The sequence below is a fragment of the Harpia harpyja genome, chromosome 12, assembly GCF_026419915.1.
Source record: "Harpia harpyja isolate bHarHar1 chromosome 12, bHarHar1 primary haplotype, whole genome shotgun sequence".
Classification (NCBI taxonomy): Eukaryota; Metazoa; Chordata; class Aves; order Accipitriformes; family Accipitridae; genus Harpia; species Harpia harpyja.
Window position 1 is genome coordinate 34,707,133 of NC_068951.1, and position 17,683 is coordinate 34,724,815.

Sequence of the window (17,683 nt, forward strand, 5' to 3'; positions counted from 1 at the left end):
GATGATGTGTAGCATTGCAAATAGTTTTCCTCTGGGCTCACTCCTTTATCTGGCAGAAAACCACAGTGAAGACATTTGCTGGTGTAGCAGTCCCACACAACAGTCTCTTCAAACAAAAGTAGCTCTCTTCAGCAAGGAGCACATCATAGCTTACAGATCAAGGCAAAAAACCAAAAGTCTCAAGATCCACTGCTCTCACTTAACCCTGCCCAGTGCAGCAACACAGCAAAGATCAGTGATGGACTCACAGCCTCCCATTCCTCTGGAGAAGAATAACATAATCTTGTTGTGTTTGTACAGCACCCATCACAAGTGCTATTATTCCCAGCCAGACCCTTTGGTGCTACTGAATGCAAACAAAACTAGGGATGTTTGAGACAATCAAACAGCAGATGCAGCAGAAATGAATTAATTTATATTTGAACAAAGGCAAAAGCCAATGGGAGGTTAAATATGACAAGCTTGACGGGAGTTCATTTGAAGACAGAGCTGAAGGGAGAGATGCCGAAATGGTACATTTCACTGCATACTGTGGAACTGAAAAATGAGCCAAAGCCATCTGAGATTTAAACAGTTACAGCCAAGGAGTTTATCTTAGTATCTAAGCTGTGACTCTTCAGGGCCAGCTTTATAATTCTCCTTAATACATACATCATGGAGACTTCTGCAGCATATAGGAACATACCATCAATCTGACTGACTGAACACCTTTGTACTTTTTATTATACAGACAAGTGCTGAAGCTTTATTTGTGCAAAGGCTGCTTTTTATCTATAGGGACAGGCTGATAATGGATAAATGTTAACAGAACAAACTTTATTAGCAACTTGAAATATTTAAAAAAGGGGTCTCCACAAATTAAATCTCTAGATGAGTTTAGCCACCCTAAAAAGTGGTAATTCAGTATTATACAGCCACAACAGGGACAATGGAACTACCAAATAGGTTCTAGCTGTTCTTTTTATGGCATTGATTATTTTTTTTTTGATACATTCAAAGCATTATTGCATCAGAAAACATATCATGCATCTTTATGTTTCCAGACAAAGTCACCTGTATTTGTCATTTCTAGCTACATCTCAAAGGTGCACCAAATCTAGTTTTATGGTTTTAGTTGCATGCTTTGCCTATATGCATGCTGAGATAATAAATATTAAATACAGGAAAGAACATAAGAGAACCAAACTGACATAAGGAATATTTTATGGCAGGTCTGTTATGTTCTGCCAGTTAAAGAGCTTGTCAAAAAATTGAGGTAACAACAGTGGCCACACCACTCAGCTGAGAAGCGCTCAAAATTCACGGAAGTTTTCAGAAATTCAAGTACACAAACACCAGCTGCAACTTGTCAGAAATGCCAGAGAAATTAGGTTGGCTGCATTTTATTAGTCTATTAGCTGGCGTTCACACAGTTCCTTGTAAATCCTTTTTCTCACTCGGGGCATATCTTCCTGGGAGAACTGAAAAGGCTGGTCTAAGGCGAGGCACTTGCAGTACTGAGGAAAAGGAAAAGGCTTGATTGAAAAAAAGGACGTTTACTATATGAACAATACAGGCCACCGATTATTAAAAAGCAGTACTCTTACCTGGAGCACAAAAACCCCACAGTCACTGTCATTTTTCTGTTGTGGAATGCACTAAAAGGAAAAGAAACAAGAAGAGACACGTTAGATCTTTTCTTATCCTTCTATTCTCTAAGTCCCGCTGAAAGTCCAAAAGGAGATTCGGCAAAACGATTGGGTATCTCGTTCTCAGAGCTAGCTGTTCTGCCACACTAGAAACTGGAGTTGTAATTACTTATTCTGATCCCAACTTTTGCAAGGTGACACTCAACACCTTGTTAGAATAACACCTAACATTTAGAAAAATATATAGTGTAGGACAGAGAACAAATTACAAATCTTTTTCAAGTTTATTTTCTTTTAGTGACCTACACAGAACAGCTTCTCAATTAGTTTAAATAAATGTTTGTACAGCATTATCTGCTTTACACAGGACCAAACTATATCAGCAGTCACACAGGCCTAGAGGAAGATTGCTCTCAGCACCCATGCTACCGGCAGTGGCTTTCCTCCCCCAGCCACACCAAAGGGTCTCAAAGAACATGAAGAGTGGTACATCGTCAGGCGACAGGACTGAGCAAGGCAGTCTCAAACAATAACTTTCAACTTTCATTATTTCTTCAAACATGCTCAATTTTGATATGTGGAGCTAAGAAGTTCCACTCACTAGTGCTGCTATGTCTCTGGCACCTGAAGAGGAAAAGTAATTATCTTTCCTCAACTCCCAGATCTTCTACCTCACAGAATGCAAAAGGACAAACTCTGATTGCACAGGGTGTGCATGAGTGCAGAGAGGAATCATTTCATCATTGTATCAGCATCTAAAAATAATCCTGTGCGAGGAGGGAGCTGTTGGGAGTATGTCTAGTGTGCAATGACCTGTTTTATATCTTTGGAGCCATTATGGGATGGCTACGGAAATCACATATTCCCTCATTTACACTACACACGAGTTATTCCCTTTTATTGTTGCCAGACTTTGTTTACTTGTGATCAAATGCGATGTACCACAAACAGCCCTGGGGACCAAAGCCCTCTATCCATAGCAAATATAAAATATAGGCAGTAGCAGCATTAGCCTGTTCCCTCTCTCACCAAATCCCATCCATTTGGCATAGTTCGGAACAGTCCTTTCGGGGGAAGTCAGGAAGCTGACTCTCCAGCTCATTCAGTCCCTGACCTTGTGCCAACATGGGCACCAGCTACAGGTTTTGCTGCAGGCTATTTAATTGTCCAGAGATCAGGCCCAGATCACCAAGTCACTTGCAGAAAGTATTAAAGACCTGGTGGGAGCTCAGCGAGCAACAGAGCTCTAATTCCCACGCGTAACCACTTGTGTCACTCCTAGCACCCTCCACATGGTCAGCATAAAAAAATTTACTACTGGTACAAATATATGGGTTTAGAAGTGTCGTGGTATAACCCAGCAGGCACCTAAACGCCACACAGCCGTTCGCTCACTCCCTTCCACAGTGGGGTGGGGGAAAGAATTGGAAAAAAAAAAAAAAGGTAAAATTCATGTCTTGAGATAAAGACAGTTCAATAGGACAGAAAAGAAAGGGTAAATAATGATGATGATAGTAGTAGTAGTAGTAATAATAATAGTAATAATAATAAATTAGAATATATAAAACAAGTGATGCACAAGGCAATTGCTCACCACTCGCCGACCAATGCCCAGCCAGTTCCCGAGCAGCGGCCCCCAGCCACCTTTCTCGCTAGTTTATATACTGAGCATGATGTCATATGGTATGGAACATCCCTTTGGCCAGTTTGGGTCAGCCGTCCTGGCTGTGTCCCCTCCCAGCCTCTTGTGTCCCCCCCTCCCCCCAGACTACTTGCTGGCAGGGCAGTACGAGAAGCTAAAATGTCCTTGACTTTGTGTAAACACTGCTTAGCAACAACTAAAACATCAGTGTGTTATCAACATTATTCTCATCCTAAATCCAAAACACAGCACTATACCAGCTACTAGGAAGAAAATTAACTCTATTCCAGCTGAAACCAGGGCAAGAAGCAGCCTCCTAAAAATCTCCCAGAAAGTCAGACTCCAGGGCTCAAAGTGCTGCCATTTACCTTTGTCACAGCAGTCTGCCAACCCTGAAGAAACTCGGGGCGATTCTTCTCTTTTGCTTCAGTCAGCAAATACTTTCGAATGTTCTTTAAAAAGGAAAGGGAAAAAAGCAACAATATTATTCACCAGCTAAAGAACAGGAGAGAGACATTGACATCTTTGCTGGTATCCGTTTGACAATGAGGACAAATTTCAGGTGAGCATTAAGCATTAGGAGCTGAGCTCAGATCTAGAGGTAAAGAAGTGAACTCTGATGGGTGCTGTACCTTCTACCATCAAGGCTCATTTTGGTCTATCAAGGGGAGCTTTAACACCCCTCAGCCCCACCGTACACTGGTATACTTAATACTAGACTAGATGTGGCACTTAGGCACAGTCAGAGTGCTCTCAGCCATGCAGAGACACCCAGTGCAGTCTGACATGTGTTCTCTCCTGGCTGGCTTACTGACACCAAGACCCTTACATTCAATATGATAGCATTTTCCTGCTTGAGTTCTGCAGCTAACCAACAAAGCTCTAGGGAGAGTTTTAATGACATACAGGAAAAAATAATCTGACACAAGTGAAAAGAAGAAAGCAAGATAAATGAGCCTATGGTCTTGGGTTAAGCAAATCCTTCTACTTCTCTGTAAACAGGCTGGTGGTTTATAGCACAATTTAAACACACTCCAGCACACTAACATTCACCTTAGCGGGTAGATCACAGTGGAGTTTTGGGTATTGGCCCCCCTTTCTCTACAAAGGGCAGGAATAAAGGTATCTTGTGTTTGTGAGACATTTAAGTGCAAATGCCTTGCCAGGAGCAGGATGGGAGAGGCCACATTGCAAGACTGCAGGAGAGACTGTAAGGCTGCTCAGAGGGACCCCTGGTTTATGCAAGTAAAGAAGCTGGAGAGCATGAGGTCTCTCGCTCCCAGAACAAACATTAGCTTCATCCTCAGCAAATGCCAGTAGGAAACTAGTATCTTCATTCAGAAGTCCTAGCTGGGAACTCTCCTGGGTACAATAATTACTACTCTTCTGTAAGCCAACAACTACACACAGTTAGAAGTAGAGGGCTGCTGCATCAAGCAAGCAATTAAGTTGACAAAATTAGCTTTTGTAAGAGGGTCATCACGATTTGCTAGTCCCAGCAAAAATTTTCTGGCTGCTTTTTACCAGGAAGACTGATAATTTAACTTCAGTGTTCAGGTTGCAGCTTTGAAAGGTTGCTGGGTTATAATCAGAGGTACATACCCTGTACCAATGCAAGCAGAGGAAAAAGGCAACATGCTGTTAATAACACAGTAACACGTAAACCCCACTGGGCAGCACTACAGGATCTTCTGTCCTCTTCTCTCACCCAGGCAACCTCCCCCCAAAACGACCACAATTTATTATTTCCTAAACACAAGTCCCTCAGCAGTTGAGAGAACTGCCTTTACTCTGCTTCTAGCTAGCCTGCTTCCCTATGGCACTTGGCTTTGAGCCCCTGCTTTTTGTGGGAGTGACAAGACAGAGCCACAAAAGGTGTGCTGATTACATGGTCAGGCTAATTGGGGAATAGGCAATCCGACCTCAACTCCCAGCTCTGGTGTGACCCTCGAGGTCTGTGCTTCAGACTCCTCAGCAGGACAAGCTGATTCTCATTTCATACATGGCAGGACAACAATACTGCATTTAAAGTTTAAGGCTGAACAGAAAAAGGGAGGGTTGTTTGTTTAAGAAAACAGTTCAAACTTTGCAGACACAGCTGTCACTCTTACCTCTACACAAAACTTAAAATGAATGCCTTGGGAATCATAAAATGAAATAATTCGATTGGGGATGTTCACAGTAATGAGGGACCAGTGGACTTCCAGGTGAATAGGAATTAACAAGAGAGTCTTTTTGAACAAGTCCACCTAGCAAGAAGAACAACATGCATTAGAGACAATTCCACAGGCAGAACACAGCAAAGCAAGAGATTAATCGTGTCTAAGTCTCCTCTCCGCCACCCCGTAACTGAAGTCTTTTTTTGCCCCCTCCACTCTTTCACCACATTCCTCATGTTTATCTCATAGATAACTTACTAGCAGGCACAAAAATACAGTTACAGCCCAGAAAGTGGCTAAGGAGCATTGTACAGCACCAGAGTTAGTCACCACTGTATTTGTGGCAAAATTCTGCTCACATTGCACTTCAGTATCTGCGTCGAAGTGGGATTTCTTAATCGAGCCTTAATTTGGGTTAGCTATATATCTTCAGTAATGACTCTCCTGCAGTGTAAGCACCACTGATTTCTATCAGAGCTGCATCATGGATAGGTGACAGATGAAGCAGCTGTGACTATAAACACCCCACAAAACCAGCAAGCTGGTGCAGTTTGACTCCCTCTGCCATAACACAGGCTCTGTGACCTGTCAGAGGAAGGCAGAGGAGTGCACGATGTTTTGGTGAGCAGAGGAAAGGAGGGGTGAAGGCAGAGCAGATTCATCCCTTCTTGAACTCAACTTTGTAGCAGATGTACTGTGGTCACAGGCAAGAAAACAAGGGAGAAGGTCTTAAAGTACAGAACAAGTAGATCAGATACAACACCCCCGGTGTCTGTGTGGCAGATGAGCCCTTATGCTTTTGGAAGGCAGCCAAGCCAGGGCCTTTCATGATCTTCCTTCTCCCAGCTCCTCTCGAAACGGGTGTCTAATTGCTGGGTTTTTGGTGGTACAGTCCAGAAAATAAGCAAAAATAGAATACTGAACTAAATGAACTCATCCTGTGGGAAGATTTTCTATGCTGACTTTTTTTTTTCTAAGCACTGTGCAATTTGAACAGTACATAATTGCTGCACTACTGGTAAAGCCAGGTTGTTTGTAGAAAAAAGAAAAGTGTATTTTTTGAGTAACAGTGGGAAGCTGAAGACACAAAAAGGTCTGAGCATTCACAGCAGTTATCAGCCAAGCCTTGCTCACAACACTACTTTGATTGTCACAAGCATCGATGATCCCTGCTCCCACCTGCAACTCCCAACTGCTTCCTGACCAGATTACAGCACACTCGCTCCACAACGATCCATCATTCTTGGAGAGAAGCTAAGAGATGTTAGCCAGCAGCAAGCCGAGCCCACAAAGGAAAACTGGAATAAGATAAATGAACTACACTTTCTGTGATGTCCAGCAATAGCAGAGCCATGCTAAACTCAAGGGTCCTCATGTGAGCCCTAGTTGTGGGATTGCTGCAGGCGTGCAAACCTGTAGCAGAAGAGTGGAAAGAAGCAGCCAAAAGCTGGAAGGGTCTTTAGTTAAGACCTGATGTACAGAAAGAACACTGGCAACCTAGATTCGCTTCACCGAGAGTGCAGTCGGCTAGCTGACATGGCAGTGGACCAGAGCAGGAGTGCCAATCGGATTGGTGGCCAGAAGGGACAGACACAAACAGGAGCTTTGAAACCACTGCGGCTAGAGGCAGAAGAGCATGTCCTTCTAGGCTCTGGCCTCATGCATCCCAGGAGAGCACACTTATAAAACGTGGTACAATACTCTGGTGTGTTTAAAAAGCAGAAAAAAGTTCCCCTTAATTGCATGTTGTAGGACAAAGCAGTCTACTGAATCCTTCCAATAGAAACTGCTTAGTTCTCATTCTTGCTTTACAGATTCTTCAGAAATTTAAGTGTAAATGTCTAAACAACTGTCCTGCTCTCATCTGGTCCCTCCTCAGCAGCAACAGGAATACAGGTTCTGCTTTCAGCATCTACCTTCACTTTTGGGGTTTCTGCAAAACTTGGGTTGCTGGAGAAAAACAACATTTAAAAAAAAAATCTGGGAATATTAAGCACCAATATTCAGTCTCTCTTTAAAGAGATTTTGATAAATTATATGAATAGATTTTATATTTGGATAATGAGTTCATCTCTAGCATTTCACAGATGCGTGCTATTTAAGTGCTTCTGCAGAAAGATCGTACATTCAAACATGGTCCTTGATTAGCCTTGCCTCATCTCCCATATTAGAAAGGACAAATGTTCACAGAAAAAAAGAAAGCACTGCTCTTTGTATTAGCTACCTCAGAAAACATCACAACCCATGATCTGCTATGGGTTCTGGAAAGTAAGGTGAATTCTGTTCTTGTCATGTGAACAACAGTTTGGCTTATTAACTATGGGTTTCTAATTTCTGCTTTCTAGGACCTGTATGTGTTACTCAGGAGTAACAATTTGATTTTATCAAACAATCCCAGTTTGAGACTAAAGGAAGAAGCAGAATTAAGTTGGCTCTCCTGTAGATTAGTGTACCTGGCACTGTCAGGAGCAGTAAGAGACATTCCTTGCAGCTAAATTAACAGCTTGCATGAAAATACACAGAGAGATAACCTACCACTGAAGATGAAGCCATTCAAAGTACATTTTCACAACATAACCATACTAACTTGAATAGTACTACCCTACTATTTTTATTAACCTCTCCCCACCTTGTGTAGCTCCTTTGAAAACCCATCCTTTGCAGATAACACATTGTAACCCAGTTTCAAGTTAGTGATTCAACCCAGCCCAGAAGAACCAGAGCACTGACGACACAGAGTTCAAGGGTACCTTTTTAGTCCATCGTTTTACCCCATTATATCCTTTGGTTACGAGCTGTCTGTGAAAAAAGCTGTTAAAGAAATGAACCTAAAAAAGAGAGAGAGGAGGAATGAGCACAGAAATCTTCATGCACAGTAATTCCCCTTCCCCCAAGATAATTTATACAAAACAACTTGTAATGAGGCAATATTTAATGCAGGTTTAGAAATAGAACCCCAGCAGGGACAAACAGAGGCTTTGCCAAGCCTAAACTATTGCTGTTCTTCAGCAAGCAAATAAAGTAAGCCTTAGTTCCCTATAATATATGATGTGAGCCACTGCAGCATTTATATTTACACTTTTGTATCTTCAGGCATATCATGTTTAATTTTTTGTTGGGGACAGACTTGGGAGAAAAACAGCAGGATAAGGAGTTAGTTTTTATTGTTCTTTACAGGGATTAAGGAAGAGAACACTGGACTGGCAAAGCTGGGGTGGTGGAGAAGGAAGTAACTTCTGGTTTTAGTTGCTGGAAGCTCTGAGACTCAAAAAAAAAATAATTGATCAAAACAGTTATGAGGTTTAATCCAACAACACGGTCATTTGCGCTGAACTACTATGACCAGCTCCAGACAAAAACAATATTCTGCTCTTTAAAAGCATTTTTAAGTTATACCACATCCATTTTGTAACTAAAACCCTGCATTTATGGCAAAAAACACAGGCTTTTGTTAAAAAAATTTATTTACCTCCAGGTTAACACTATTACTCCCTGTGCTTAGCTTCTTGCAATTACAGGAACAGATTAATACAAATGGAAATCTGCAACATCTGTTTTTAATAATTCTGCTACTGTAGAGGTGGTAGAAGGCTTAAGTTATTACTTAAAAAAAAAGTTAGAAAATTCGGCATCTGAAAACACAGTGTCTAACACCCATTAGCTATGCCAGCAGACTTCAAAACCACATTCTGAGGTACCAGCACAAAATCTCCCATGAGGATTTCAATTATGCACTATGAAGAAAAAGCAGACACAAGCAAACAGATACAATCTCCAATACCACAACCCTAGCACACACTCGGGAAGTACAGAGAATACTAATGAAGAATCACCATCACCACCAATCAAAGCAACAACGCTCTTTCTTCTGAGCTTGAAGATTTTAAAAGTTACGTTCTGCAGAGCTCATCTAAAAATGGCTTTGTTTGGGTCTTCCTTTGTGGTCTCACCTGAAAATTGCTCAGTGCTACTAGTAAACAGATGGCTTTTTATAATTGCCATTGCTGCAAATTTAGTCACAGAAGGGGGGGTGTTTTCTTGATTTTTTTTTCTTTTTTTTTTTTTTTTTTAACTGCCACCAACAGTTAGACACTGCAGTTGGAAAGCAGTAAGTATTCTGTTGAGGATGCACAAACCAAAGTATTGCACAGTCAATACTGCCAAGGAACCAAGCAGCTCTGCATCAATTCACATTCACTAGGCAGGCAGCTGACACAGTTTGAGCTGTTACGGCCCCCACAGCTGCGAGGTGGGCGGGTGGGTGAGTGCAAGCAGCACACGTGCATGGTTCAGATGCTACCATTCATGGTTTGTCATCTCAGCAGAAATCCATCTTCATCAGAAATTTCAGCTGAAACACCAGACTGGTGAGCAAGGGCACAGATAAAGCACTTCGGAAGCAGATAAGCTGGAGGCAGAAACCTCTAGGGGAGAAAGGAGAGTGGGATGGGCAAAAACAGGGCACCTGTCTTCTACAGGTACATCAGTAACATCAGGCTACCATAATGACCACCTGCAGAGCTAATTCAGTAAGTTCCTGAAACAAAAGCCACAGCACTGAAAACTCTTTTAGCACAGGCAAGGAAGAAAATTTGAGCAGTAGATAGCAACAAATTGTAATGGAAACACTCAGAACATCATTGAGCTAAATCTCGATTCTGCATCTGAAATATTCAATGTTTCACCCTTCCCTCTCAATCTCTCATTAGGTACATTTGCATAATAACAAAAACCCTCACCTTTTCAGGGACTGCATCCATTACGAGTTCACCATACATGTTAATTATCTGTAAGAGTTAGTAAATATTTGAATATGTAGAGAATACTTCTGAAAAACTTTAATTCACAAGTTCCCATAAAACGTAGGACCCTTGACGCTTAAAACAGCAACAGGGAGGTGAGCAATTATAGTAACATTTTGCTGTAGTCTGAAGGACAAGCACTTGGGAACTAATAGTGGTCAGCCCAGAGAGAGACTGTAACTGGCTGCTTGAAGTCTGCCTCAATCTGAAACGCAGTTTAATTCAATTTAAGTCTATTGGTGCATGCCCTGGGCACTGCAGCCTTCTTGGTTTTTTGGCTGTAAGCCACAGTCTGCTGTTTCATTCTACTCTTCTTGTAATCTGCTCAAGCTTGGGGATGGGGGGAAGATGCTAAAACCTATATGGGTAGCCACTATTTTCTCAAAATACTGCAATATCATTTCTTCAGAAGGAAACAGTTTAGGTTTCACACCTCCCATCTTCCAGACTTGTAACCACTATTATTGCAACTTGTAACCACTATTATTGCACCTGCCATTGTAAGAGCTGCTCAACACTTCTTTTACTTCTGAAAAGTAAGGACAGTCCACCTATCACGTAGCAGAAGGTGAACAACTGATATCCTAATATAAATGAGCTAAAAAGGGGTAAGGAAGCACATAAACACCAAGTATCTCTGACCTGGTCATTCAGCCAGTTCTGGCCTTCCAGTGTAGCTAAATCATCCATATCTAGCATGTGCTTATTATAGAAGACCCGGAAATTGCAAGTGGAGGTTTTTGGATGTTTTTCCCGATACTTCATGATTTCCCTGGTGATAAAAGGTTTTCTAAAACAGGATTGAAAAGGTAGGAAAAAAAAAAAAGTCAAGGTCATGTCAAATGGACTTCTGTTCTGCTAGGCATTAGATGTGGAGCGTGCAGTAGCAATGCAAAGCAATTTGTCCTTTACAAAGTCTAGAATTTGATACTGCTACACACCTATGGGAGAAATCTTCATTAAAGACTTCTTTTAATCTTCCCATGACATCTTTTTCACAGAGTGGTACTAAACTGCCATATTTCTTCATAACTTCATCTAGGAATCCTTTAAATATATCAGAAAAATGAAAGTGCAAACATATAAAAAAAACCTTCCAAGTTCACTAGTCCAATAAAGCAGTCACTTCTTCCAAGTACAAGCAGCAATTCTGCACCCAACCAACACACAGCACCACACACGGCAAGTATATATTTAAGAAAACTAAGTTCAAATTGGCAACATTAAATAAAAGCGGGGGTAGGGGAAGAAGGACAAAAATAAAAAAGCAGGAATCTGATCACTCAGCTTTACAGGAAGAGATCAGACCCCATTCTTGCCATATACACACATATCTACATCAAACTAATTATACCAGTGCTATGAGGAGAATCCATCCCCCTGCCTATTTCAATTTGCATCTTAAATAATTTTACTGCAATACGAAAAGCCATCAGTTTCTGCAACAGTTTTCATTGAAAACCCAGTATCTTGTCCTTACGGTATGCAGAATTACTCCCCTCAAATGTAAGCAGCGTTGGCTGCCAGTGTTTGCAGTCTGTTCAGTTCCTCTGCAGCCACCACAGTGAATGGAAAAGACACCAGACAGACTCTGAGCAAGTTTAACTCATTTACCCTTGTATCCTAGGGATGCCATTTAAGGTGACATGGACAGCCATGTCAGCCTGCCATTGCCTCGGAAAGCACTGGGCAACCATAATAACAGAAGCAAAGGGTATTGACTAGGAAATAATGAAGATATGAATGCTCGAGGAATTAAAAAACCTAGGAAATAGATTTTTTTTTTTTCTCATACACAAGACTGGAACACTGGAGACATAAACCCCACCCAAGCATCCAAAACCACTTTGAGAATGAATGAGAATGGAAAACAGGATTTCAACACTTCCTAGTAAGAGAAAAAAGACCAAGTTGTCCAGCTTTCTGAAAATGAATTTTCAAATGCAGCAACAAACACGTGCTGCATACAGAAAGCTGGATCTGAGATCAGAGTCCAGGGAAATTACACTAACCCAAACTCCAGGACTCTTCTCAGGCTGGGGTGTGACGGCAGAGAGCATCACTGGACAGTGCAGTGTATGTTCAGCTCTCTGCTTACTAAGGCTTTAACAGTATTTCCTGAAAACTTTCAAAGATCAGGATGGGAAGAAGCAAGACAAGAGAAACATCTAACAGAAAAAAGTGTCAGAAGAACAGCAGTTAAGAAAAGCATAAAAAAAGAAAGGAGAGAGACCAAGGACAAAACACAAAGAGCCGAGAAAAGCAGTGAAGATATAGCAAGAAGTACACCTGGATGTGCGACAGAAGGAAGGGAGGATTGAAGAGCGAGATCAGACAACAAGGAAGCATTCTTCATGGGAAAGTAACCTCCCTCACAATTCCGCCACACACTTGCCTAACAACTTTTATCCCTTACATCTTAGTAGACTGCGACAGGGAGGATATTTCTCACTCTGGCTAGAAGTCTAGATTGACAGTGCATGTGGCTTATAAGTGTAACTTATTCTCTTTTAATATATAAAATTTTTAAAAGCTTTTTATTCATACACACAGAGGAAGGATTGTTCTTGTAGTTACAACTAACAGCAGCAGAGCTCCAGGAGACCTCTAGCTAGACTCTGACCTCACTTGGGCTGGTGTAGCTGAATAGCTCAAGGAGGAAAATACAAAGTTCAGACCAGGTGCAAGATCAGACACCCATCATGAACAGGATTTACCATGGAGCTCTGTTTGATACCTAATACCACATCAGAACGCACTAAATATCGCAGCCCATTAACATCTGAGTTCAGCTGCCGCAGAGAAATTCAAAACCCAAGAGCATCCCTAACATCTCCTTCATGCATCTACCCTAGGAACTCTTGCCAGATTAGCAGTATCTTTTAGGGTGCAGTTAATGATTAACAACACTCCTAAACAGGCAAGAACTCCTGTACATAGTTATACCAAAATTAGAATTCTTTTTTACAGCTTTTCAACTGAGAAAACTCAGAAGTGCTACACTATCAAGTATGAATGTGTATGTAGTGTAGATTTCAATCCTCAGAGAGGAACCCTCAACTCTGAAGGAAATGGAAACTGGTCTCACCTACTTCATGCAGAAGCCAGGAAAGAATTCTCTTAAAATCATCAAGGGTGGGAAAGTTTAGTGCATTTGCTGTCTGTCTTTTTAATTTTATCTTTTTAAGTTATTCAGGCCTCCCATGAACAAGAACATGACTGCCTATCAGACCACAAAACTTTGACCTTTGCCACCCTAATACAGTCTTGGTTCTGGACTGTTACAGAAGGACTACATCCCTTTTTCTGCTGGACAAACGTTAAAATCCATTGCAGAAGTGGTCTGTTCACTGTGGTACCACAGTTTCTCTCAATTTCTCACATAGCGCCTGGTCCTTTCTGGATCAAATAAAGCCAGCCACAGAGAAACACATTCCACACTAACTTGTGGATACGGAAAGCTAGATCATCTTTTGAGGTTCAGTGTCTCCTTCTTCACGTTTTGCTTTAGAGAATCAACTGCAAAATTGAAGGACAAAAAGGCGGGCAAAAAAATCAGAGAATGTCAAACTTCAGACAATCCCTTTAACACTAGTTGACACCAGCTTCAGGTTTATGGGAATCTATGAAGCCAATTTCTCCAAAGGAATTCTTCAGTTACCAGAACACCATTAAACTTGAACATCATGTTAATGGTACTAGGTGGCATAACGTGTTAGCTTACTGCTCCTTACTATGTGTATAGTATGCTGCTATACATAAATAAGACACTGATTACTATTTTTACCATGTTCCTCTTTAGAGAGACTATCAAATACTGCATGCTCAGCATTGAGTAAAAAAATCCCAAAGACTTTTTGCTGAACCTTTTCTAAGACTAGTCTTGCCTTTTTAAAAAATATTGTCTAATAAGATTCATTAAGCCTACTTTAGGAACAATCGTAGAGAAAACTAAGTGACAATGAACAATATTTGGCTATTTAGTTTCGGTCTAAGACAGAGCAAAGGAAGAGAGGATAAGGCTGGAAGAAAGTATTAGAACACTAAGGACTTTCAAAAACCAAGTTAAGAGTAATAATTGTCAACCATTTAAAAAATTGGAAGCTTTAACCCCATATCATCTTCTGAAACCATATGACAGAAGACATTTAGAATGCCTATCAACAATATTCCACAAAGATTCCAATTAAATTACATTGTATTCTCTAAACCAAAAGAAGCAGAGACACCATGCAACTATCCTTCAAAATAGCTTGTCAGATAAGCATTGATTTGTCCTTCCTTCATGCAGCTCTCCTCTTTGCAGCCTCATTTCATTAAATGTTATGCTAAGCACCCTTAACAATTCACAGTAAGAAACCATTTTAATAAAGGAATTAACAGAACATGTAAACTCCATGATACATCCAGCAGTTTTCAGGAACTCCTGGAAGCCCTAAGGTATATAAAAGGTATACCACAAAGCCACGTTGCCAACTGCTCATCAGCCACCCGGGAAGATTTCTGACTGTTCCTTTTGCCTCCTTTCCGAGTTCCTGATTTTAGTCCTGTGCTTTCTGGTGAAGGCTCCTCAAGAGGACTTTTACAGTAAGGGTGATCTAGTAACTTTGCACTAAAAATGTCCAGGTTTAAGGAGCCCTCTACTTCCATCTGGCTAGAGCTGTCCTCATTTTGTGCCAGCTCCATGGATAAAGGTCCATTTGCAAAATTATCATTGACATCAGAATCCTGCAGAGAGGATTGCAACAGCATCATTCCATCTACACCCATAACCTCATTAGGTTCTGCGTCATCTTGACCTGAACCAGCAATTTCTTTTCCTGCCATGGAGATGAAAATGTCAGAGCAATGATCCTCTGCCAGAGCCCCATTGGTCTCCACCTGGTGCAAGGTCTCTGCCTCCGGAGAAGCTCTAGCATGCAGTTCTGGCAGGACAGCATCCACGCTGCCATCCTGCCCTCCGGATTCTGGCCCCTCAGAACACAGCTCAGCACGCGGTAACACATCCTGCGTACCGCAGATCTCAGATGCGCATATTTCGTTCTCCTCACCTAAAGATTTGGTTGTATTATTGTTCATATCTGATAAGCTGTACCAGTTCCAAAGACTGTTACTTTTAGATTTCCAGTAGGAAAGCCAATTACACAATCCACTTTCAAAATCCCGCTGGAGCGTCTCTTGATGGTCCCTCGTAACTTTCTCCACCCACCTTGGTTTGATTTTTCTCAATTTGCAGGTTTTGCTTCTTGCTCGAAGTTCTGGGGATTTTATAATTCTATACCAAAACCTAACCATAGAAAGTTTCTTATGCATCATAAAGAAAGATCTCTTTTTTACAGTATGATGGTTAAATTTGGACCTCTTTATAGTTGTCAAGGGGCCACAAGTTCCATTCCACTCCCTTTGCAACAGCATTTCCTTTTATAGTTGTTTAAAACTATTAGGACTGTGTTGCCCTCACCATTATTGCTCTCCTCCCTGCTATATACAAAACCAGCTTTCTTTACAGGTAAGGCAGCACCATCCAGCGTAACACATGAGACATAATGGATATTGCCAGAGATGCTATTAAAAATAGCGACAGTTTCAAATTCTTCATTCAAGCCATCTTCACTCTGAAAGGATTCATTGTTGAGTTTTCTTACTGCTTCTCCAGATGGGCTTTGGGCTTCGTGATAGGGACGGGATCTTTTTGCTCTCAATAGTTTTGTAAGGAAAGCTGTATAGTTCAACAGTAGGTTTTTGATCGGTTTCTGCATTTAGAGGCACATCAGGAGCCCACTTGCTTTGGAGCTCAAGTGCCTGCCTTCCGCACTGCAGCCTTCTGTACAGTTTGTTGTGATTTAAGCTCACGACTAGCTGAGCACTCTGTCTTTTCTTCTTAGCTAGGAAAAATTGCTTTTGGAAGCAGTATTTCCCAAGCTTCCCAAATCCAGTGGTCCATCTTCTAGACTGGGCCAGCAACTGACTCCTTTTCCAAAGCAAATGTCTTCTATGGTTTTTCATTTTTCTGCTGCATTATGATCTTGAAAAACAGCTGAAAGAATAAGGGAAATGAATTCAGAGTTATCTGGACTGTAACATAATAGCAAAACACTAAGGCACATTCCTCAGGCAACACACCTATCTAAAATTCCACCTGTCCTCCAAACACAATCCCACACTCCCTAGGACATTCTCACTTGCACCAAAAGGAAAAAGAAGCAAGAGTTGCAATGGCTTGGTGTGTAAACGGGGTCTTCTCATTTACCTTCCCTTGAGGTAAAGCAATAAACAGGCAATCCCCACCCAGCCCATGCTCCCTATATGTAATTTCTGACTCTCTAGCCTGAGGTTAAATCTCTCTCAATACGCATGTTGTAGTGCAAGCACGGTTAACTAGGTTGCCTCAAAAGGCTTTTGAAAAACAAAACTTTGAAGTCCAAGTTAGTCAACATGTGTGTGCAGGTACCCAATTCCATCAGCATTGTACAAAGTGAATGCTTATTCTTGTGCAATAGATGTTAGCAGGTACTCTGAAGTCACTTCACACACTCACAAAGATTCTTCCCTTAAAGGAACAGCAGTGTACATACTGCCACAGAAATTTTGATTCTCTGACTAGATAAAAGAATGACAGGGCTTACTCTGTGAAGTGGTACCTCTATATTTACAGTAACAGCTCACTCCATAAGACACCACCACCATCAGCTTCTATAATCAGTGTTTATCTTTGCATTAACAAAGCAACATCAGTGCAGGACACAAGTTAATCACCTTAAAAATCCCTTTCCCCACTAAAAACCTGCATCTCAAAGTGTGCAATAAAGATATATCTGAGACTACACAAGAGTGTACAGCCTGCATAGTAACAACTATTCATCTTCACTACATGACTAAAAATACTAATTCAAAGGTAGAAGAATCCAGAAACATAAGGGGAAGGCATCAGCCACACAAACATAATATGTTTCATGCAAATTGTCCCAGCCTCACCAAGTACATCACATCCTGTATTTTACAACAGTTTATATTTTTCTGAAATTCAGAAATGGACTTTGCCCCTCTCCTCTATCCAACTGATTCTGACTTACAAACTATTGTAACAAATTTTCCCTTAGCTACATCTGTCCCAAGCACTACATGCAGGCACCACCTAGCCGAAAATAAAGGAGCCTATAAATGGAAATAAAACATTAACAATTGGGACTTTAAAGGCAAATACGAGTGCTAGACACCTGCAAAAACAGGTACTTAAAGTCTGACTTAAGAAGCTCTTCTGCATTTTTCACTCTACTCATCTTAGACACAAACAGCAGGTGGCTTTTTTTTTTTTTTTGTGGAGGAGTGGGAGGGGAGTAGAAATGCAGAGTGGATAAAGAATATAATTTAGCACTCAGGTAAGGTATTCCCACCACACAGAAAAGAGTCCAGAGTTCACTACCTACAACCTAGAAAAGAACCCGGCTACCT

General features: G+C 41.2%; 1 protein-coding gene across 2 annotated transcripts; it reads right to left on the reverse strand.

The window, feature by feature from the left end:
- Positions 1–393: 393 nt before the first annotated feature.
- Positions 394–15,891, reverse strand: SENP5 (SUMO specific peptidase 5). 2 transcript variants are annotated; one of them, XM_052804892.1, is made up of 9 exons: positions 14,689–15,891; positions 11,173–11,278; positions 10,874–11,021; positions 10,169–10,216; positions 8,180–8,257; positions 5,382–5,519; positions 3,639–3,722; positions 1,587–1,637; positions 394–1,496 (listed from the first exon to the last, which is right to left on the reverse strand). In XM_052804892.1, exons 1-9 carry the CDS (start codon positions 15,644–15,646, stop codon positions 1,386–1,388), a joined length of 1,722 nt encoding a protein of 573 aa, XP_052660852.1. In that variant the 5' UTR covers positions 15,647–15,891; the 3' UTR covers positions 394–1,385. The 2 variants fall into 2 exon arrangements, with proteins under 2 accessions (XP_052660852.1, XP_052660851.1); XM_052804891.1 differs by having other exon boundaries at positions 394–1,514.
- Positions 15,892–17,683: the final 1,792 nt, after the last annotated feature.